The sequence below is a fragment of the Oryzias melastigma genome, linkage group LG20 (assembly GCF_002922805.2).
Source record: "Oryzias melastigma strain HK-1 linkage group LG20, ASM292280v2, whole genome shotgun sequence".
NCBI classification, from domain to species: Eukaryota; Metazoa; Chordata; class Actinopteri; order Beloniformes; family Adrianichthyidae; genus Oryzias; species Oryzias melastigma.
Window position 1 is genome coordinate 9,178,031 of NC_050531.1, and position 23,054 is coordinate 9,201,084.

General features: G+C 36.3%; 4 protein-coding genes, 1 long non-coding RNA gene and 1 other non-coding gene across 8 annotated transcripts; 2 read left to right on the top strand and 4 right to left on the bottom strand.

Annotated features, from left to right (window-relative positions):
- Positions 1–958: 958 nt before the first annotated feature.
- fam162a (family with sequence similarity 162 member A) lies at positions 959–2,209 on the bottom strand (the record flags this gene model as incomplete). Its single annotated transcript, XM_024279536.2, is given in 3 exon segments — positions 959–1,073; positions 1,317–1,394; positions 2,007–2,209. Coding segments are annotated over 3 exon segments (236 nt in total), but the record flags the coding sequence as incomplete, so codon positions are not given.
- Positions 2,210–2,461: 252 nt separating this feature from the next.
- On the top strand, positions 2,462–4,540 carry ccdc58 (coiled-coil domain containing 58). The gene is made up of 5 exons (XM_024279537.2): positions 2,462–2,612; positions 3,435–3,560; positions 3,641–3,787; positions 4,130–4,189; positions 4,266–4,540. The coding sequence occupies exons 1-5, from the start codon at positions 2,562–2,564 to the stop codon at positions 4,314–4,316; spliced, it is 435 nt and encodes a 144-aa protein (XP_024135305.1). The 5' UTR covers positions 2,462–2,561; the 3' UTR covers positions 4,317–4,540.
- A 2,251-nt stretch (positions 4,541–6,791) lies between these two features.
- LOC112151029 lies at positions 6,792–7,433 on the bottom strand. The gene is made up of 2 exons (XR_004949848.1): positions 7,332–7,433; positions 6,792–7,114 (listed from the first exon to the last, which is right to left on the bottom strand). It is a non-coding gene; the product is annotated as an uncharacterized LOC112151029 (transcript).
- Positions 7,434–9,339: 1,906 nt separating this feature from the next.
- LOC112151357 lies at positions 9,340–12,618 on the top strand. Of its 2 annotated transcripts, none has more exons than XR_002920109.2 (3): positions 9,340–9,546; positions 11,924–12,001; positions 12,515–12,618. It is a non-coding gene; the product is annotated as an uncharacterized LOC112151357 (long non-coding RNA). The 2 variants fall into 2 exon arrangements; XR_004949896.1 differs by lacking the exon at positions 9,340–9,546 and adding an exon at positions 10,588–10,809.
- On the bottom strand, positions 11,886–18,673 carry LOC112151355. 2 transcript variants are annotated; one of them, XM_024280235.2, is made up of 8 exons: positions 16,931–18,669; positions 16,360–16,434; positions 15,351–15,425; positions 14,793–14,867; positions 13,004–13,078; positions 12,505–12,581; positions 12,305–12,406; positions 11,886–12,168 (listed from the first exon to the last, which is right to left on the bottom strand). In XM_024280235.2, exons 1-8 carry the CDS (start codon positions 16,995–16,997, stop codon positions 12,040–12,042), a joined length of 675 nt encoding a protein of 224 aa, XP_024136003.1. In that variant the 5' UTR covers positions 16,998–18,669; the 3' UTR covers positions 11,886–12,039. The 2 variants fall into 2 exon arrangements, with proteins under 2 accessions (XP_024136003.1, XP_036073394.1); XM_036217501.1 differs by lacking the exon at positions 14,793–14,867 and having other exon boundaries at positions 16,931–18,673.
- Positions 18,674–21,230: 2,557 nt separating this feature from the next.
- Positions 21,231–22,394, bottom strand: LOC112151356 (cystatin-B). Its single transcript, XM_024280237.2, has 3 exons — positions 22,220–22,394; positions 22,024–22,125; positions 21,231–21,821 (listed from the first exon to the last, which is right to left on the bottom strand). The coding sequence occupies exons 1-3, from the start codon at positions 22,328–22,330 to the stop codon at positions 21,693–21,695; spliced, it is 342 nt and encodes a 113-aa protein (XP_024136005.2). The 5' UTR covers positions 22,331–22,394; the 3' UTR covers positions 21,231–21,692.
- Between the last annotated feature and the right edge of the window lie 660 nt (positions 22,395–23,054).

The following is a 23,054-nucleotide window of genomic DNA, read 5'->3' on the forward strand; positions in this document are numbered from 1 at the left end:
TGACTTTTTTTTTTTTTTTTCAAAGTACAACAATGCAAATAATTAAGTTAAATATGATTAATTTCACTAAATTGTGACTGTTCAAAGTAGAAAGCCAATGATGGAATAACAGAAAATAAAGAAAGAAAACTTTAAAAATTATTTTTACCCTGAGCTTTCTCAAAGTCATTTTGACTTAATTTTTTTTTACCAAAATTCCAAATAAGCTTAACATTTTTTATGGATTTAACTGACTTAAGGTGAAAAATTTGTTCTCAAATTATGCTTCCTGTGTTTTCACTTTACTAAAAAAAACTACAAGTAATCACTTTTATCCAATATTTCGCTGTTCTCCAAATGTTTCTTACATTTATTTCTTCAAATTATGCCAACTTTGCAAATGCTATTAGAAAAGTAATTCAAAAGTGACATGCAAGTTATTTGATTAGTATTATTGTAAGATGGGATATTACTTCTGAGCAACAATAACAAATAATCTGTTATGTCCTTCATAGATTATTTTTTTTTCATTTTTTTTTGCCCTGTTAACAATGACTTGCATATTCCATAAAAGCATTATTACCTGTTACGCTAGCTTATCTCAGTGTCATATGTCAATATTTTTAACAGAAATCTAGTCAACCTGATTCCGCCCCACATTTCGGCTTTGTTTTGGTTGCTTTACACTGAAAGAGCAGCACGCGGAACAGCTGCACCGTCCCTGCATAACAAGCAGATCTTTTTTTTTTTTTTAAATCACTGCAGCAGATCAGATGTGAGATCTCCACCCTGATGTCAGGAACCACAGTAATTATCTGTATTCAAACAGATGCCCTGTTTGAATTATGGCCGTCTCAGAGGACCAGCCACAAACTGCAAAGACCGCTCATCCAGTTAGTTAGCTCTGTTCTTGTGATGCTGGGGCAATCAGACAAGAGTGTGCAGGGAGGTCTGGTATAAACAGGAAAGCTCTACTTACGACACGGTCTCTGGTATCTGGTCGACTGACTTGAAGCGCCCCGACCACAAAAAGATCTTTTTGTCCCAATCTGTGGGTTTGTAGCCTGGGACTCTGAATGAAGCCCGAGGTTGTACTGGAAAGAAGTAAAAAATTAATGCACAAACAAACTAAAATCACGCCAGTTTATTCACATCCTTCTCACTAATTTGTGATGCTTGTACGGTCACCCCATTTCCTGTCCCCTCAATCCTTTGAGACTAAAAACAAACATTTATACTTTGAACAAAAGAAAGAACACTGTGTATCCACAGAAGAATGTATGAAGAACTTTGGTAAATTTCTGACAAATAAAGTACTTTGAAGCAGTAGAAAATACCATTTTGTGCAGAGGCTGGGTGTGAAGACTCTGGTTTGACCTCCTGTGGTTTATTGCACATCCCTCTACGCCTCTGGTCTGTAAAAAAAAAAAAAAAAATGAAATAATACATAAGAAAATCACTGCTAAAAGGAAAGCAAGCGTTATTTCTTGTGCAGTTAATTTTAAAGCATAGGCCAGAAAAGAATCAGTCTTTTTTATGTTTATTATTTTTAATTAGCTTCTCAATTCACTTTCTTTTAAACCTATATCACAATTTACTTTTAATATTCTTTTTAAAAGAAAAAACATTACAGACTCTTTTTTTATGTTTAATTAATTAATTTTAACTTTTACTAATTAGACAGACTTAGTCTAAAACTGTTACAAAACAGTTATCAAAATAAGTGTCAACTATTTAGGAGCTGATTTTAAATAAAACTATATTGTATACAGAATTGTAGCTGTCAACAGAGGAAGTCAAAGTATCCATAAACACTTATCAGATAACAAAACAAGTGCCAATCATATATATACGCCTTTTTACGGTGTTTATACCCAGAACATAAACAAACTAATCCAAAAAACTTTAAAATAAGTTAATCAACCCCAATTTTAACAATAAGTAGGAATAAACCGAAAGGAATATATGCTAACTAGCTGTTTTGCTTTAGCAACAACGCACGATTTAAAAGTAAAAGTGTTACAAACCCAAGAGGTTGCCGAAGGAAAGGCGATTTCTGAGGAAATTCATGATGCTTTTCTTTTAAATGTTAAAAGTACCAGGAGGCCAACGCGGTCATGAAAATCAGCAGCGACTAACAGCGCAGACTGCAACCTCCGCCTGCTGCTGAAAGTCAACTAAACAGCACAAACAGAGCCCGAAAAAGGCTGCCCGCTCTGCCTGCTCAAAAGTCTCATTTGACTTTAAGTTTTTTCACAACTAAAGGTTCAATACTTCTTTAATTTTGATTGAATTTGTTAAGTTTTTATGCAGGTAAAAATGTAACCACAACAATTTTGGCTGTTTTAGCATGATGGGAGTCGAGAAAGACATGCTTCGGAAAAAAAAAGAAAATAAAAAACAAGGATAAAACTAAATATTATAATGGTTGACATTCTGTCCTTTGTTCGAGCGTATTATGTAAGCAAAAAAGAAAATATATTTTCTCCTGTTACCTTTTTATTTTATTTTACTTTAAAACTCTAGTCAGGCACTAATTGGAACACTTGCATCGCTCTGACGAAGGACCTTTGCAGTCCACAATGGCGGCGCCCGTTGCAACGTTAAACTGTGAGGACTTCTCGTTATTTCAGGTAAATTTGACCAAAAACTCACTAGTTCTTTCAACTAGTCACATAAAAACACCAGTTTCAACCTGTATTGCTTTGAGAAATACAAACAAGCCTGTAATTTACTACGTAAAGTGTGGCAGCTGATCGCTCGATGGTCACATTCTGCAAAGTTCAAGGATCCAGACATTATCAAAGACCGAACTTGGTCACAGATGTCCAGATCAGCTATCAGCTTCCATACACACAAATCAACGAATGGCCTGCCACCATACAATAAATGCACTCACTCCTTAATACAAACAAAATCAAAAAGGAGAGTTACATATGAAGATACTTAGACAGTTACACAAGTTTTATATATGTATCACAAGTGGATGAAACACACAAATATGTCATAACTTCTGCTTAAAAGTTTGATAAAGTCTATTGTTTTAATTATATAGCTACAATACACTTTTTTTAAAATTCAAGTATTTTTTTGGCCGATTTTTGTTTTAATTTTGATTAGAGAATAAAAACATCAGTGCTAATCGAATGATATCTTTTTTTAATGCATTTGTTAAGATGCCTTAGTAATGGGCTAGAAATTTATTTTAGCTCTTATCTTGTGTAAAGCAGGATGCCTTCATTAAGAAAGGAGACCCAAGCCTGCAGTCTTAATTGCTTTTTTTGCAACTATATGGCTTAAATTAACAAAATAACTTTGCTGTAGATTCTGAGCTATCAGTAAACCTTTTTGAAATGCTTTTAAGCAAAGTGTAAGTGTTGTAGCTCACACACCAAAAAACATAAAAAAAAAGTAATTTACATTTGTAGTTAACCTTTTAACTGTTGTTTTTCTAGGAAGTCCTGAAGGTGATGCGCACCATAGATGACCGAATTGTCCACGCTCTCAACACTACTGTGCCCACAGTGTCCTTCTCAGGAAAAGTAGATGCTACGCAAACTTGCAAGCAGCTCTATGAGTCTGTGAGTTACTGTGACCACAAAAAAAGTCAACGGATAATCAGATAACCTTTAAAATTTGTGTGCTTTTTCTGGATCCACAGATGATGGAGGCTCATCTGAACAGAGACAAAGCCATTAAGACCTGCATAGCTCAAACATCTGAGGTGGTGGAAAAGCTGCGTGAACAACGGGCGCAAGAAAGTGAAAATCTGGGACTAATCAAACAGCTCCGAAAGGAGCAAACCAAGGTGAGACTTCTTATGGTAACTATAGCAACCAAGTGCCTATTTAGCATACATGGATTTTCAATTCTGAGGTCTGTTTACTTTTTTTTTTTTTTTTTTTTGGGGGGGGGGGGGTGAAAGCTAAATCCAAGATGTTTGAACTTGATTCTTTTTTTATTATTATTTTATTTGTCAAATTTTGGATAAATGGAAAGTTCTGCCCCAAAATTATAGTTTTAATATTTTTTTTCTAAGCAATTCTACCAACAAATATTAGAAAATTATTTAATAAATTTTCCTCCTGCGTCTTTGAAGCAGTCTAATACATTGTACAAAGGTTTCATAAGTGTGTTTTTTTTTCTCCAGTTAAAGCTAATGCAGTCTGAGCTGAATGTTGAAGAAGTTGTCAACGATAGAAGTCTGAAGGTAATGTCAAATTTCTAGTTTGAATGCTTTTTCAGATCTCTTTGTCTCATCTTTAATTTGTTTTTTTTTTCTCCAGGTTTTCAATGAAAGGTGCAGGATCCACTATACTCCTCCGAAGGTGAACTGAAGCTGGGAGACATTTTGCTCAAAGTCCAAAAATCTGACCAGGACAGGAAACCTGAGCTGCTGGCGAGTCCATGCTGCAGGCGGCTAAACTGTCCCAGAACTCCCCTCCCCTCTGTCATGTGATCATTGTACTGCATTACCATCTTTGTATGAGTCTTCAGTGTTCTTTCTTGAATAGAACTATTGTACAAAAGAGTTTTTTAAAAGACAGTGAACTATTTTCAAGTGACTGGATCTGTTTTTTTTTTAACATAATTTTAAGAGTAACTTGAAGCTTTCTGTAAGCCATTCAAACTATAGTTAAACTTTATTACTGTGGGGCAAAAAAGTATTTGGCAGTCATTGATTTTGCAAGTTGTCCAACTTAAAATATGAGAGAAGTCTGTAATGTTCATCATAGATACACTTAAACTGTGAGAGGCAGAAAAAAAAAAGAATTGTGGAAATCACATTGTGTGATTTTGAAATAGTTTATTTGTATAATGGTGCAGAAAATAATTACAATACTTTGTAATTGTTGGCAATGATGGAGGTCAAAGGTTTCCTGTAGGTCTTCAGCAGATTTGCACACACTGTAGCTGTTATTTTGATCATTTTTTCCCTGTAGATCTTCTCAAGAGATGTGATGTTTTGGGGCTGTTGCTGAGCAACACAGACTTTTCGATGGAGAAGCTGCAGTCTGACTGTTGGAGGATAGAATAACATCTTAAAGGAAAAGTGACAGAAGGACAGAGTTCGTGCATGGTTGTTAGATCAAAAAACACATTTTATACTCAATTATACAAATAAATTCTTTAAAAATCTTACAATCTGCCAAATATGTTTAATGTTTGGATTAAGTTTAAGATAAGAGTCTCTGGACTTTCACACATTTTTGTATCTCATCAGTTTCTTCACAATACATTAGAACAATTTATATGCAAGTTTCTCTCAGGGTGACATGATATGGTAGTCCTATGTGTGCTTTCATCCATTTTAGCTGAACATCTCTCATAAATGTTTTTTTAAACTCATTTTTTTATCTAATAAATTGCAGGCTCAGTCGATTTATATTGAAGTAGCCAAAGTGAGTTTTGGCACCATCTAGTGGACGAACTGACATTGCAAGCTTATGAATTCATACATCAATGAGACAAACGGTACAGGACACAATACTGACCTCTGCTGGACAGTACTTACAATACCAGCTGCTGTTTTCTTTTCAACTTCTCAGTTCGGTCTCTCTGCCTTAATCTCATATGTTTATAGAATGTATTTATGATTATTAAGTGACCTGAAATTGATACTAATTCACACATTTTTAAATGTTTTCTATTAAGTTTCAACATTTTTTGTCCAAAAGTGTTTCTGTATAGAGTCTTGTGGCGGTAATCAGAACAGCAACTTCATCACCAATGTTTATAGTCAAAAACAAAGCAATGAACTAACAAAGTTTAAGGTTCAAGACTCAATGACTAATCAGTATCAGATTGTATCAGTACAAAAATTAAGAAAAGTAAAACGACAATAATCTCAGTCAACACAATTATATAAATTTGACCTATGGAGAAAAAGGTAGGTAATGTTTTTAAGTTTTTCATTTTTGTGTGCTTGAAAAAAAAACGTTTTCCTAGAAAAGAGTCCAGATTTTTTCTTTCATTGCCTCTGTTGTTTGGCCTCACTTTCTGGCTGGTACTGACAGTTTTCCTAACATTAGTCCCAAGAAGATTATATGTAAAACAGTCTGTTCTATCCATCCATCCATTTTCTTGACCGCTTTGTCCCTTTCGGGGTCGCGGGGGTGCCGGAGCCTATCCCGGCTACTGAAGGGCGAAGGCGGGGTACACCCTGGACAGGTCGCCAGTCTGTCACAGGGCCTCAATCACACACACATCCACTCTCACATTCACACCCAGGTGCAATTTAGAGTCACCAATTAACCTATGAGGCATGTTTTTGGACGGTGGGAGGAAGCCGGAGTCCCCGGTGAAAACCCACGCATGCACGGGGAGAACATGCAAACTCCACACAGAAAGGTCCCAGCCGGGATTCGAACCGGGGCCTTCTCGCTGTGAGGCGAGAGCGCTAACCACTGCGCCACCGTGCAGCCCCAGTCTGTTCTAGTGGAAACAAAATAGAACGGAGGGTTTTTCGGAATTATGTAAAACACTCAAGATAGTTTGAGATGTGATAGAAAGGGTTTATAAGATATTATATATCTACACATCAAGAAATCACCCCATAGAAAAAGTAATAAAAACAGAACATTTTTTCAAAGATTTTTTTCAATTTGATCTGAAATGTCAAAATATAATTTCAATAACAGTTTGGCCTCAAAACACATACTCTGTCTTAAGTTCTTAAGTCACAGCAAAAATATATTAAATCGAACCCTGACACCCCAGAACATATCGCTTTAAATGGGGAGCCACAACAGCAAAAAGATCTGACTTTTTTTCCTCATATGCGCTTCCAGAAATGATAAAGAGAGACAAGATAGAGTCAGAACAAATCTGCTTTTATTGTCCACATATCTTGTACAAAAGTGTTGTCCTGAATGAACAACTACAGTCTACAGTAGCGATGCAGATAATTACATGGCAGATATTGTAAGACAATGAAAAGCTGGATAAATGTAAAGGTTACAGGCAATGATGCTTTGATGGATGTATGGTCTCCTTAAAAAGGCACAATTGGGTCCTTGCAGTCATGGTTGCCTTGAACGGCCATCAGCTCAAGATTTCCTGGTTTGTCTGAAGGTTTCTGGAAAATCTTCAGGTGAAAGTAGTAGGATTCGTCTTCATTAACAAAGGCATAAACCTAAAGAGAAAAGCAAGAAATATGTTTTGTGTTTCCATATTTAAATAAAATGTATTTACAGAGCAATCTCATCTGAGTTTAGTGCAATTGTTTTTATACATTTGGTATAAACTGAGCTTTTCAAACCAGATAACTCATTCAATTAAATAAATAGGTAAATTAAACCACTTTTAGCACAGTAGATGTTTATTCTCTGTTTTGCAATAACAGTTCTTACCTTTATATAGTACAATGTTCCATCCTCACTCTGATACCTGTACTGTATTGACTGTAGATAAACAAAGCATCTGTCTGCCATTTTGTCGAAGCCATCTTTGACCTAAAACCAAGTGTGATAAAATAATTTCATGAACAAAAAATGTCATGAAACTTGTAATCTTATTTTGAAATGATACACTCTATTTTTACTTACTTGTTCAGCGATTTTCTGGATTTCCTCATTGGCGTCTAGAGTTTTACTGAGTTCTGCACACATGGCAGCAGCTTTGGGATGAAGCAGCAATAACAGAGAAATGAGCAAAAATGTCTGAGACTGGTCTCAAACGCTCTCAATTTAAGTGGGAAGATTAGCCTAAAGGCAAGACAACCCAACAGTTGGAAGGATATTGTAGGAACAAATATGGGCAATCCGGAGAGGAAAGTAGCAAAACCTGGTTCTTAGAAAGCCTATCTTCAAACTCTTCCACAGTAAAACGATTCTCTCTAACTGTGATGCAATAAAATGATGTTCATTCCAAACAATGTCAGCACCTAAAGCTAAAATCCCAGACTGGAAGTTTGGACATTAAACAGATCGTAGGATGCTTTATAATTTTTCACTACATTGACTAATTTCCTGATATGGTACTTCTGCCACAAAATCTGGGCTAACATTCACAAAAACTGTATTAAAGTTGTGAATTATTACATCAGTCGTATACTTCAGTTCTCTAGTGAGAACTGTGAGGAAACGATATATAACTCCTGATGTGGCTGCAAATTTGATCAATATTTTATATCAAACTCCTGCTCAGATTTCACCTGCTTCATGTGATTTTATGGTTGAGTATTTTAACAACAAACTAAAGTTAGCAATTGATGCTGTAGCTTCACTAAAAATAAAAATAGTGAAAACTAAAGCTACATGTGAGAGTTTTGAAGACAACTTCAGGAGTAAGGTCAATACTACTATGCTGCCACTTGGGGATGTTATCAGGAGACATGGCGTCTGTTTTCACAGCTACGCCGATGATACACAGCTTTACATTGCCGTGTCTCCTGATGATGAAGAGTCGGTCAACGTTCTCTGAAATTGTATTTTAGACATTAAGTCATGGATGGCAGAGAACTTTTTACAGCTCAACCACGACAAAACAGAGGTTTTAGTGATCGGTTCTGAAGACAAGAGAGAGTTTGTTTTATCTAAACTAAATAAACTATAAAACTTCTCAATGCATGAGAAACCTGGGTGTGATTTTCGACTCTGAGTTTAATTCTTTTTTTACTTAATCAATTTTTTTTGTATTTTTACTGAATTATGTCTGTCTATTTTTTACACACATATTACTTGTCTTTTTATTTATATCTGTTTTTTTATTTATTTATTTTATTATTATTATCTATTTATTAATTCATTTTAATCTATTTTACTCCTTTTACATTTTGAACTCCAGTGTCTTCCTCTGAGGGAGCCTCCACATCAGTGGTTGACCTTTCTCAGTAAACGGGGTCGCTGCAGTGGGATCTCCCGGGTCTGGCTCTTTCCTCGGACCTGGGGGGGGGTCCTGTAGAAGCGTACTCTGTGAACTTGATTGGGGGGGGTCACTGGTGTGGACAGGTCCCGAAAATATTGTTTCCTCACTGCAGTACAAAGCCAGATTTCTAGATTTATGCTTTATATCTTTTTAGTATGTATTTATTTATTCTTTCATGGTGTGGCAATATGTCGATGTGTGTTTGTGCGTGTGTGTGGAGGGGTGGGGATGGGGCTTGTGGGCATTATCTTTTGTTTTTAAAATGTTATCATTTTTATGTAAAGCACTTTGAGTGAAATTCATTTTTTTTAAAGTGCTATACAAATAAAGTTTGATTTAATTTGATTTTTGATGATTGGAAAACAATCCAGATATATTTTACTCAATTAAGCTATTTCAAATGTACTATTTATATTGCTTTAGTTTCATTTAATGTTTTGTACATAGTTTTTTGCTTTTTATTACATTAATAAGCTGTTTTTATGTGCTTTATATTTATACAAAGATTGTTGCAGCAAACTGGGGGACTTGTTTGGTTTTGCTGGTCTGCTCCACTGGCATTCACCACAGCAGGTGGAAGCAATTGAAATAATTAGGCAAACCAGCTGATGATTGTCAGTAAGAACGTATAAAACTGCTCAGAAACACAAGATCAGGGGGAGAAGCAGAAGCTTTGTATTGTCCTATGAAGAGACAGCTGTAAGAGTCAGATATTTACCGTTACTTGTAACTGATTTAAATTGTTGTTTGACTTACTAAAATTATACTGGCTTTTAATTTATTGATGGCAAAAGTTTACATGAGGGTAACAGTCATTGTAATTGAATGTTTTTATTATACAAGCATCCAACATTCCTTTAGTAAGCAGAACTGAAGTAACAGAAAAATTAGCAAAAATGTTTGATATTGCTCTAAAAGGTCCTCAGTTTAATGAGATTAGCCCAGAGGCAAGGCGTTGGAATGATTCCATAGAAACAAATGTGTGCATTCCTGAAAGACGCAAAGTCTGTTTCTGAGGAACTCTGGCTCTTTCACAGTAAAAGGACTCTCTCTAACTGTGATGCAATAAACAATGTAGTCGTACTACCTAAGGCAGCCCCTCAAGCTAAAGTCCTGCTGGAAGTTTCAACGTTAAACTGATACAAGATTTTGTGAGAGAGGTTCTGTTGACGGTGTTGCTATAGGGTGTTCAAAACACTATAGAATAGGACTTCAAATGAATTAGTATTAACTACTAAAAATGAATAGATGAACAAATGGGAATCATTTTGACATAAGATGGATCAGGTGACACAAATGATCTTTGTGGAGAAACCAAGATTGTTTTCTGACATTTTCAATTTCTCTGATCAAAACATTTTTGTTTTACCCCAAACATAGAAGCAAGTTATACATCTTATTTAATAAAGCATAAATAAATTCAATATTAGAACCATTTCAGTTTGGTGAACGCTTTTTCTCTTATTAGTACAAACTGAGCTTTCCAAACTCAACACAGCAGGTCATTTTAATGAAGTAAATGATTTATTCTCTATTTCAACATCAATTCTTACCTTTATTAAGTCAGTTCAGCCACAACTTGTAGATTTTTTTTTCAGTGAAATCAAAGAATTTTGCTCCACGAGAGCTTTTGTTTAAAACCAAGTATAACAAAAATAATTTTATGAAGAACACAGGCAATGCTATTTCTTATTTCCTCTATTTGTACTTACTTGATCGCAGTTCTGCCGGACGCCATCACCGGCGTCTTTGAGCTCACCCAGTTCTCCAACTGATGGCATGGCAGCAGCTTTGAGAAACAGTAACAGAATGAGCAGAAACAGCTGAGATTGCTCTTAAAAGCCCTTCACTGAAGTGAGGAAATTAACCCCAAAGCAAAGTCAACCCAACGATTGGAACGATTCACTAGGAACAAATATGGGAAATCCTGGTTTCTTAACACGGGCCTCAAACTCTTCCACAGTAAGTTGACTAACGATGAACTCTTGCTGCTTAAACCAGCTCCTCAAGCTAAAGTTCTGATGGAAGTTTGAACATTAAAATGATGCAAGAGAGTTGTCGCAACAATCACTCTTGAATTGCAAAAGTCTTTATCTTAGTGGAGAAATGCAGTTGACCATGTTATAGGGTAAAGACTATTTGAACAGGACTTCAAATGAATTAGTAGCTGCGATAAGAAGTTGATTTTTTATGTAAGACACGTCAGGAAGAGCAGAGTTCTGGGAACCATTGGAAGCTTCCGAGTTCTAGACGGTCACCAGAAGGTTTCAGGTCAAAAGGATTCATTTATGATATTTAACCAACTGTTTTGAAACTCTTTTACATTAACTAGTAATTTATTTTATCCAGTTCTGCTCATCTAAATGTTTTTGACCAATCCTCCCCACATGCAGGCTGCAGAAATGTCCTTTCTCTACATTACAAACCTATAAAAATGTCTTAAAAAACAGAAATCTTCCACGGTTTCAAATTCAAACATGTTGATGCTCTGGAGGTAATTTACCTCCCTGTTGTTGTTGGACAGCTCCTCCTAGTGGCACAGGTTAATATCACCATTGTGTGTCATCAGCAAAGCATGTGACTGAAAATGCAGATTTTATCTTTTTTTTGTTTGTTTGTTTTTTTTAGGCTAATTTGGCATTTAGCTAATATTTAGTATTTAGTAAGGAGTATGAAGATAATTGATAACATGGAAAAATGTTAATATCCTGTTTGTTATCAGGGATTTCAGGGAGGAAATTTCCATCCACCACTACTCCATGTACTGATGTAACACCTGTTAAAAAATAATATTAAAAAAATCCAAAACATTTTTAAAAGATTTAATGATTTGGTTGGAAGTAACTGTGTTAAAAAATTTGCAAATTCAACAACAGTTTGGCCTTAAATATTCTCTGCATTTGGTCACAGAAAATTTGAGTTAAATTAGAGCCTGAAAACTTGAAATCAATAACATCAACAGCAGAATTTACTTCATCAGATCATTTTAAAAACAACTTTTAATGCATCCAGACATGAAAAATAAAGAGACAACAGAATCACAACATATCTGCCTTTATTTTATTTTGTACCACAGTCTTGCCCTGAACAATCAACTACAACCTATGGAGCTTTTCCAGATGATTACAGAGCAGATATTACAGGACATTGACAGGTAAGAGGCTGCAGATGCTTTGATGGATGTGGGTCTCTTTAGAAGAACTCAATGGGGTCCCTGAGAATTTTGGGGTGTTGAATGCCGGTCAGCTGGAGTTCCCCACCATTAGAGGGAAGATTTTTTAGAACCCGAACGTGAGCGTACTCATCTCCTCCCACATGGACCTATACAAAAGAGCATTTTAGTTTGGTGAAACCGTTTACATTATCTCTTAGTATGAGTTTTTCATACCGGGCAATTAAGCCAGTATAACAAAGAAATAATTTGTTAATCATTTTTGTTACAAATATCAATTCTTACCTTTATAAAGTAATTGGTTCCAGCCACAACCTGCGTTTTGTAGGTTATCGCATTGAAAACAGAAAAGTTTGCTCCTGCCTTTTTCTCCGCGCAAGCTTTTATCTGAAACAAAGTGTGATCAGAGAAATATTTTCATGAACGATGAACAAAGTGTTACTTGTAGTTTTGCTTTTCAAGTCATTTTCTGAATCTCTTCTTACTTTATTGCAGATCTGCTGGATGCTGGCATCAGCTTCTTTAGCCTGACCGGGTCCTCCTACTATTGGCATGGGACCAACTTTGTAATAAAACAGTCAGAGAAATGAACAAATATGGAGGTTGAAGCTTCACTATGCTGTTTAAAGTAAAGAATTTGTCTTGAAATTTGCTTTTCAAATAGTAGGTCATCTCAGGTCTTCAGTATTGTCCAGGTTTTTAACAAAAACTTATTAAAGTAACATATATTTCATTCAAAAGTCACAAAATCATTTGTTTAAACTTGTTTTCTGACCAGGCTATTTGTGAGATACACAAATGCCCAAATTTTCCTTTTTTTATTTTGTCTATAAAAGAACGTTAACTTTTTATAAACTTCCATATGACAATTTAGAAAAATCCCCAAACATAGAAAAATTGTAACTTGTTGGAAAATGGTGACACAGGTTCAAAAGCTTCATTGAGTTGATCCAAGGTGACGCTACTAAAAAAAGTTTCACTCACCGACTAATTGCTCCTGGATGCCGGCATTACATCCTTGAGCCTGACTTTGTTGTCCTGGTTTTGGCTTGGCAGCAGCTTCGTATTGAAACAGTGACAGAATAATGAGCAAACACGTCTGACAGCCGTTTAATACAATGAAACAGTCAGAGAAATGAACAAATATGGAGGTCAGAGCTTCACTATGCTGTTTAAAGTAAAGTATTTGTCTTTAAATTTGCTTTTCAAATAGTAGGTCATCTCAGGTCTTCAGTATTGTCCAGGTTTTTAACAAAAACAGTTTTCACTTATTAAAGTAACATATATTTTATTCAAGATACCTTTTTTAAGAGTCAAAAAATATTTTTTTTAAAGTAGTTGTCTGACCAGGCTATGAGATACACTAACACAGGCACACACATGTCCACATTTTACTTTTTTCATTTTGTCTAAAAAAGTACGTTAATTTTATATAGACTTCCATACGACACTGTCGACCACCAAGTCCTCCTTGACAGGCTGAAAAACTGGGTTGGGGTATCCGGATTTGCTGTAGACTGGTTCACATCACACCTCACTGGCAGATCCTTTTCTATGGTTTCCTCCAAGTTTAAGTCCTCCTCTGCATCCCTCTCTTCTGGTGTGCCACAAGGCTCTGTTTTGGGACCATTACTGTTCATTTTATATGTGTTGCCTTTATATCATATTATAAGCTCTTTTAATGACATTTCTTATCATTTTTATGCTGACGACATTCAGCTTTATGTATCTTTTAAACCACAGGATGTTTTTAAAATACAGATTTTACACAATTGTCTGGATTCTGTCAAAAGTTGGATGAATGACAACTTTCTCCAACTGAATGAAACCAAAACTGAGGTCCTCGTCTGTGCTCCTGACAAATAACACCCCAAGATAGTCCAGTGGCTCGGTCCACTCGCCTCTTTTGTCAGGTCATCTGTTAGAAACCTCGGTGTAACCCTAGACCCAGTTTTAACTCTTGACTCTCACGTCAGTACACTTGTTCGTTCTTGTTTATATCATCTGAAAAACATTGCTAAACTGAGTCCAGTTGTGTCACGTTCTGAGATGGAGATGCTCATTCACACTTTTATTTCTTCTCGTCTTGATTATTGCAACTCCATCTTCACATGCCTCAGTAAAAAATCTTTAGAATGTCTTCAGGTTGTCCAGAATGCTGCTGCAAGGCATTTAACCAAAACTTCTAAGTACTCACACGTCACCCCACTGCTGATCCAGCTGCACTGGCTCCCTGTCTGCTACAGAGTGCAGTTCAAAATCCTGGTTTTAATATACAGAGCTGTAAATGACCAAGCACCAGTCTACATAAAAGACCTGGTGCAGCCGTACACTCCCAGCAGGTCGCTCAGATCATGTGACCAGGGCCTGCTGGTTGCCAAAAGAACACGGTTAAAAACTAAGGGTGACCGAGCCTTTGCAGCAGTAGCTCCATCCCTCTGGAACTCCCTACCTCTCAGCCTCAGATCTGTTGACTCAGTGTTTTCCTTTAAAAAGCAGCTAAAACACATCTTTTTAAAATAGCTTTTTCTTAACTCTGTTTATGTCCTGTTTTTATATTTGGTTTTACTTTGCGTTTTATTCCGTGTTTTACTGTAAAGCACTTTGTAGTTTTTATCTTGAAAGGTGCTATATAAATTAAATTTATTTATTATTATAATTAAGAAAAATCCCAAAACATAGAAAAAATGTAACTTGTTGGAAAATGGTGACACAGGTTCAAAAGCTTCATTGAGTTGATCCAAGGTGACTCTAATAAAAAAGTTTCACTCACGGACTGATTGCTGCTGGATGCCGGCATCACATCCTTGAGCCTGACTTTGTTGTCCTGGTTTTGGCTTGGCAGCAGCTTCATATTGAAACAGTGACAAAATAATGAGCAAATGCATCTAAAGGCGGTTTTATACAATGAAACAGTCAGAGAAATGAACAAATATGGAAGTCAGAGCTTCACTATGCTGTTTAAAGTAAAGTATTTGTCTTTAAATTTGCTTTTCAAATAGTAGGTCATCTCAGGTCTTCAGTATTGTCCAAGTTTTTAACAAAAACAGTTTTCACTTATGAAAGTAACATATATTTCATTCAAAAGTCACAAAATCATTTTTTTAAACTTGTTTTCTGACCAGGCTATTTGTGAGATGCACACACGTGTCCACATTTTACTGTTTTTAATTTGTCTATACGAGTACGTTAACTTTTTATAGACTTCTATACGACCATTTAGAAAAATCCCAAAACATAGAAAAAATGTAACTTGTTGGAAAATGGTGACACAGGTTCAAAAGCTTCATTGAGTTGATCCAAGGTGACTCTAATAAAAGGTTTCACTCACGGACTGATTGCTGCTGGATGCCGGCATCACATCCTTGAGCCTGACTTTGTTGTCCTGGTTTTGGCTTGGCAGCAGCTTCGTATTGAAACAGTGACAGAATAATGAGCAAACGCGTCTAAAGGCGGTTTTTATACAATGAAACAGTCAGAGAAATGAACAAATATGGAGGTCAGAGCTTCACTATGCTGTTTAAAGTAAAGTATTTGTCTTTAAATTTGCTTTTCAATTAGTAGGTCATCTCAGGTCTTCAGTATTGTCCAGGTTTTTAACAAAAACAGTTTTCACTTATTAAAGTAACATATATTTCATTCAAGAAACCTTTTTTAAGAGTCAAAAAATAATTTTTTTAAAGTAGTTGTCTGACCAGGCTATGAGATACACTAACACAGGCACACACATGTCCACATTTTACTTTTTTCATTTTGTCTATAAAAGTACGTTAACTTTTTATAGACTTCCATACGACACTGTCGACCACCAAGTCCTCCTTGACAGGCTGAAAAACTGGGTTGGGGTATCCGGATCTGCTTTAGACTGGTTCACATCACACCTCACTGGCAGATCCTTTTCTATGGTTTCCTCCAAGTTTAAGTCCTCCTCTGCATCCCTCTCTTCTGGTGTGCCACAAGGCTCTGTTTTGGGACCATTAGAGCCTTTGCAGCAGTAGCTCCATCCCTCTGGAACTCCCTACCTCTCAGCCTCAGATCTGTTGACTCAGTGTTTTCCTTTAAAAAGCAGCTAAAAACACATCTTTTTAAAATAGCTTTTTCTTAACTCTGTTTATGTCCTGTTTTTATATTTGGTTTTACTTTGCGTTTTATTCTGTGTTTTACTGTAAAGCACTTTGTAGTTTTTATCTTGAAAGGTGCTATATAAATAAAATTTATTTAATATTATAATTAAGAAAAATCCCCAAACAGAAAAATTGTAACTTGTTGAAAAATGGTGACACAGGTTCAAAAGCTTCATTAGTTGATCCAAGGTGACTCTAATAAAAGGTTTCACTCACGGACTGATTGCTGCTGGATGCCGGCATCACATCCTTGAGCCTGACTTTGTTGTCCTGGTTTTGGCTTGGCAGCAGCTTCGTATTGAAACAGTCACAGAATAATGAGCAAACGCGTCTAAAAGTGTTTTTTATACAATGAAACAGTCAGAGAAATGAACAAATATGGAGGTCAGAGCTTCACTATGCTGTTTAAAGTAAAGTATTTGACTTTAAATTTGCTTTTCAAATAGTAGGTCATCTCAGGTCTTCAGTATTGTCCAGGTTTTTAACAAAAACAGATTTTTAACTTATTAAAGTAACATATTTCATTCAAAAGTCACATAATCATTTTTTTAATCTTGTTCTCTGAACAAGCTAATTGTGAGATACACTAACACAGGCACACACATGTCCACATTTTACTGTTTTTATTTTGTCTATAAAAGTATGTTAACTTTTTATAGACTTCTATACAACAATTCAGAAAAATCCCAAAACATAGAAAAATTGTAACTTGTTGGAAAATGGTGACACAGTTTGAAAAGCTTCATTGAGTTGATCCAAGGTGACTCTAATAAAAGGTTTCACTCACGGACTGATTGCTGCTGGATGCCGGCATCACATCCTTTCGGCTGACTTTGTTCCCCTGATTTTGGCATGGCAGCAGCTTCGAATTGAAACAGTGTCAGAATAATGAGCAAACGCGTCTGACAGCCGTTTTTATAGCTTTTAGTTTAAATGAGGAGGTCAAGTATTGGTCCAAAAGCAGCCCTCTGGTTGGAAGAATAAGGACACACCTAAAAAAAAAAAAAAAAAAAAACCTTGGCGTGGTTGTAAAGAAAACAATAGACTTAATTTTTTTCACTACACTGATTTCGTCATACGGAAAAAGATGCACTCACTGACCTCTTTATTAAATACATCGAATTAGTAAGGGGTGGGACCCCCTTTTGCCTTCAGAACGGCCTTAGTCATTGATGGGATAGATTCAGAAAGGTACTGGAAACATTCTTCAGAGAGTTTGGTCCACATTGACATGATAGAACCTCACAGTTAATGCAGATTTCTTGGTTGTTCATCCGTTATGCTAATCCCCCGTTCCCAAAGGTTGTAAAGCGGCATGCATTGCTGACTAACGAGCAGAACAATTAATTATATGGCATCAGGGACCCTCCCTGTCTGCAAACACACAAACAGTAAATGAGTAAACAACTGGCTCCACGCCCGGTTATGTGTCAGAAGTGGAGGAGTGTGCTAGTCACTCTATAGTATATAATCATGAAGGTGTGGCTTATACTCTAACTGGTTGTGTTATGTGTGTCAATCTGGATTTGGTGTCCAATCAGTGATGTTAATCCTCCTGGCTCCTGATGAAGGAGGTCATTCTGCTGCATGGTGGAAAGATATCTAGACTATCATTAGTTTGCTTTTATGAGTTAAATCACATATATGCATTAAATGTACATAAAAGGTATTAAATAGTATAAGCAGTATATTAATTTAGATATTAAATGGGGTTTCCCCATATTGCTTCCATGTGACCCTTTGATCAAATTAGTTAGAGAAGTGGAAATAAAGGCAGACATAAACCACCAATTGGTTGGATAAATCCATCTGTCTATGAGATACATCCACACTGGTACAGAGATTCAACCCAGAAACAGGAAGTGATTGTTGAACTTTTGAGAAAAATTAGAAATTTTGAATCAAGAGACTTTTGTTAGAGGTCAAAGTGTCCCTATGGGACATACTGCTTAAAGCTAAGTGTTTTTAAACTAATAGTAAATCATTATGTCTTCAGTACTGAATACACAAAGTTAAAAAAACATTTTTTTTAGCAGTTTTCACACTAAATGACACACTCATTTCATTTTTTTTTTTTGAGTCACACCCTCAGCATTTGACATCCCAAATAAATCAAAGTATTTGTTTTTAAACTTGTTTCTAACCGGGTTTTCTGTGAAACACACCTACACATGCACACACACGTATCCACATTCTAAAACTCAACAAGGACGTTAATGCTGCCTTTGTTAACCTGAGCTCCCTGGATCCTCTAAAGTGAGGAGGATTTGGAAGATAAATTTGAGCCAGTTGGGCCAAATGGATAACAATGAGAATAACGAACTCTGGTTTACAATAGGTTAATCAAAGGTGTCAATTCTGACTACACCCCAAGTGAAGAGGTGTAGCTGAACCGTTAATAATGGATGTCAAGGAATTTTAGTCAAATGCAGTTGAGAAAAGGTGGGACTTTAACCTGGATTTAAATACACCATGACTGTTTCAGCTGATGTAAGGTTTCCTGGAAGTCTGTTCCAGATCTGTGGAGCATAGAACCTAAATCCAGCTTCTTCATATTTAACTTTTCCAACCAGAAAAGTCACTCACCATGTGGTCTTTTTTGTTCAGTTCAGTGAATATGTATTTTTTGTGTCCAGTTTCATCAACCATTAATTGTGGTCATTATTTTGAAACAATAAAAATGTTGCAATCAGGAGCTAATTTTAGTTTTTGTTTCATTTTTTTCAGAGAAAACTGAAAACTTGAAGATAGTACATGGCATAAAATCCAAAACCCGACTGATAATCAATAAAAGCACAACCAACAAACAAATATTTCAACTATACAATTGACAGTAGGATGGGTGTATTTTAAATATCTTTTAAAATTGGGGATCAGATTGTATTCTGCCATTGTTCTTTTTTATCTTGCCCATGAAAGTAAGTAAACTATCAAAGATAAACGATCATTTAGAAAAATTCTCATACATTGAAAAACTGTAATATGTTGGAAAACAGCTTAAGTACGACATGAAAAACAATTGACATCCATTAAAACCAGTACAGTTTTAAAAGATTCATTGAGTTGATCCAAGATGACAGATGGGGAGGATGTATATCTCTAACTCAACACCAGTTCATAGAAGTTGTAGATTCCAACATTGACCCTGTGTGATAAGTGACCACTAAAGACTTCAGTATAGTATGAACGCCAGCTTTATTTTTACAGAACTTTTCAACAAAGTTTAACAAAGCAAGCAAAACTAGAAGCATTATAGCATAACTAACCCAGCTTACATATCTTGTTTGACTTCAGATAGTAAAAAAATGCAAACAAACATACTTTACCCTCTACAAGCAGAAAATATAGCTAATTGCTTTTATGGATGATCAATTTGATGAGATTGAACTGCTCTACATTTTAAAGAATGACAGCGCCCTCTAGTGGCCCTAAAACACCTCAGTCCATTGTTCAATCTTTTTCGTGTATTGGGAGTTAAAGCATTGTGCAGTTATGTAGGTACATTTATTAAAACATGACTTGACAAATTTACTCACTTGCTGTATTTTATTCTGTGCAGACTTTTATTTTATTTTTTCTAAACTTTGAATATGTGTCTGTGACAAGTGAAAACCAGTTTTTTTTCACCCAAAGCTCAAACTAATTTTTAATTCTCAGTTGTAAATAAATTTGATAATTTAATATGCAGTTCAGGTTTGTAACTTGATCATTTTGTAGCTTAGACGTAAAAATAAAGAAAATCAAATTCAGTCATTTTTTTTTTTATTTGAGTTTAAAATAAAATCAAATTTACGTGTATTTTATTTTCCTATAGTTTTGTCTGTCAGAAAAGTATATAAGCTTACAAATAGTGACCTTACTTAGCAATTATTTGCAGAGATTATAAAAACTTCAATCGGATCCTAAACTTTATATCAAAACTTTTAAGCATAGAATACAATTTTACAAAACTATAAACAACATTTTAAAGCAAGGCCTGAACAAAGGACAATCTGAACAAAAAAAATCTGAAATATGCCCTGATTTTGATTGTTAAATCTTAGTAGTAGATCAACCACTATACTGTGGATTCTTAGCTTGTTTTAAAAAAAAAAAAAAAAAATGTTCAATAAATAATCATTAAGGTATACACTCATCTTCAGTTACTCACCCCTTAACTAAAAAGCTTTCATATATATCAGAGTGTGTGTTCGAATCAGGGTCCAATTAAATCAAGGGTCCGGGTGTCCGGATCGGGGACTGTCTGGTGCCGCCTCGGGAATACCGGAGGGCTCCGCGTCCCGTTAGGCAACCTGGAGATGGGGAGCCTTGACTAAATCATCCAGTGCGTCAAAAGATGACCGACCCGCTGCGGGTCACGATCTTGCTACGTGTCCGGTGCTGCATCCGGTACCGTGTATATTGCCGCGCTCCACCTCCCGGTAGCCAACCCAGTTGGGAGCCTTTATTCAATTGGATCAGCCAGCTCATCCCATTTTTTACACATTGCTGCGGGTCGGGCCCCATTTCTGCTGCGCGTCCGGTTCCAGGACCCTTGCACGTCTGGTGCTGTAATCTAATTGGATCAGCCAGCTCTAATGGTACCCTCAAAACTTTAAGTCATGACGCGGAGGGTCTCTTAGCCACGCGTCAATATGTGACGAGTCGGTAATGAAGGCCCGGTCCCACAGGATTTGACGGCCGTGTCAGTGGTAAAAGTTTTCAAAAATCTGCCACACGTGCTTAGACGCGCTAACTTTATGCATGTTTGTGGAATAGCAGTGATACAGACACCAGAGTCCACTCCACTGCCAGAGCACTGCTTAATCATGTGTAAGCGCGTCCTCCCACACTCAGACGCTGTAAGCAGTGGTACAAACGCAGACTGGAAGGGGAAACGGCCGTACTACAGTAATGCACGAACACTGAATTTCGGCGTCCAAGCACATGTGCCGGCGTTTGCTCCACGGCCCAATCTTGCACTGAAACTGCTGTTCCACGGCCATTGCACGGCTGTACCACTAGTACCACATGCAGTCACCCGCGGTCTCAATTTTTGTGCAGTTCAAAAATTCTTTCCACGTGTAATTGTGGTCGAATTTGCGCGTCTATTGCGCTGCCACATCTCGGCCGTTGTACTGACAGTCCATTGCTAACGGAGAGGAAATTCCTTCCGTGCTCCAGCAGTGATATGGCAGTGAAAGTCAGTGGGACCGGAGAATGTGTTGTAGCAAAACCAACACCTCTGCTCTTCAAAATATCCGTACAATTGGAGACATAGGGAGAAGCCAGAGTGTAAGGGAAGAATTCAGATTCTGCATTAGTTTAGAACCTGACACATTAAAATCCATAACACTAAAACATGGAGTCTCATCAAAATAAAAAAATATTGAGAAAAAACACAGAATCAAAACAAATCTGCTTTTATTTTATCTTGTACAGAAGTCGTGCCCTGAACAATCAACAGTCTGAGGGGCTTAGATGATTACATGGTAGATACTGTAGAACATTTTAATGGGTCAAAGGACTTCAAAGGTTGCAGCCATTGATGCTTTGATGGGTTGGTTTCTTTAGAAGTACTCAATGGGGTCACTCAAGGTTCTGGGGTATTGAATGTTGTTCAGCTCGAGTTCTCCACCTTCACAGGGGAGATTTTGATGAACCCGAATGTGAGTGTACACATCCCCTCCAACATGGACCTAAAAAAAGAGCAAGTTATACATTATTTGTATGTTTTAATACAGATCAAATCTAATTTGGTTTCTGAATTATCCATTTTGTTGCAAACTTTTACATTATCTCTTAGTATGAGTTTTTCACACCAGTCCACACTGAGAAGTGCAAATGAGTTTATAAAAAAGTAACTTGTTTATCCTTTTTATTACAAACAGCATTTCTTACCTTTATAAAGTAATTCATTCCAGGCACATTCTGGGTTTTGTAGATTATCGCAGTAAAAAGACTAAAGTCCACTCCTGCCTTTTTCTCTGCGCAAGCTTTGGTCTGAAACAAAGCGTAATCAATCATTTTCACAAACAGAAAAGGCAGCGTTACTTGTAGTTTTGGTTTTTAAGTCATTTCCTGTGTTTCTACTTACTTTATCACAAATCTTCTGGATGCTGTCATCAGCGTCTTTAGCCTCGCTGAGTCCTCCACACGTGTCCATCGCTGTAGCTTTGTAATGAAACACTAACAGAGAAATGAGCATATATACAGCTGAGATTGCTTTTAAAAACTTTCAGTTTAAATGTAATTCTCTGATTGGACGACTGGAACAGGAAAAAACGAGAACAAACCTGAAAGAAACTTGGCGTGGTTATAAAGAAAACTGGGCTCAAATATATTCTCTGGAAGATAATCTGATATTCTTATTGCTACATCCCCTGGGGGGTAAACCACCATGTCCGGGGGGGGTAATGAAATCTGGACAGCAAAAATAAAAGGAAAATAAATGAAGCCCTGTGTCCTGAAATTTGAGTAAAACTACCAAGGTCCAAACTAACACACACAAAAAAAAGATTCTGACTTCTATAAAAAAATATCTAGTCAAAATTATACAAATATGAACACACTGCGGAACAAAGCAAACAAAGACTACAAATACAAATAAAATGTGTGCTTTTTAGCAAAAACAAATCAAATTGTTTTGTTTTCTTTGCTCTGTGTTTTGTTGTCTGGCTGTTTTACTCATTTTTGCCCTTAATTATTTTATCCAGTTATGTTTATGGAACCTTTTTGGAAAGGTAAATCTCTTAATCACAATAAAGTACTTTGCATGCTAAAACCAGTTTCATTTCTCTATTATTTGTTATGGTTCAGAGCCAGTCATAATAATGGGTCACAAAAACATCCATACAAGAGTAAATCGTTTATTGCAAAACAGCTACAGAGAATCATTTTACTTTGGAAGAGTTTGATGCCATGTGTTCTAA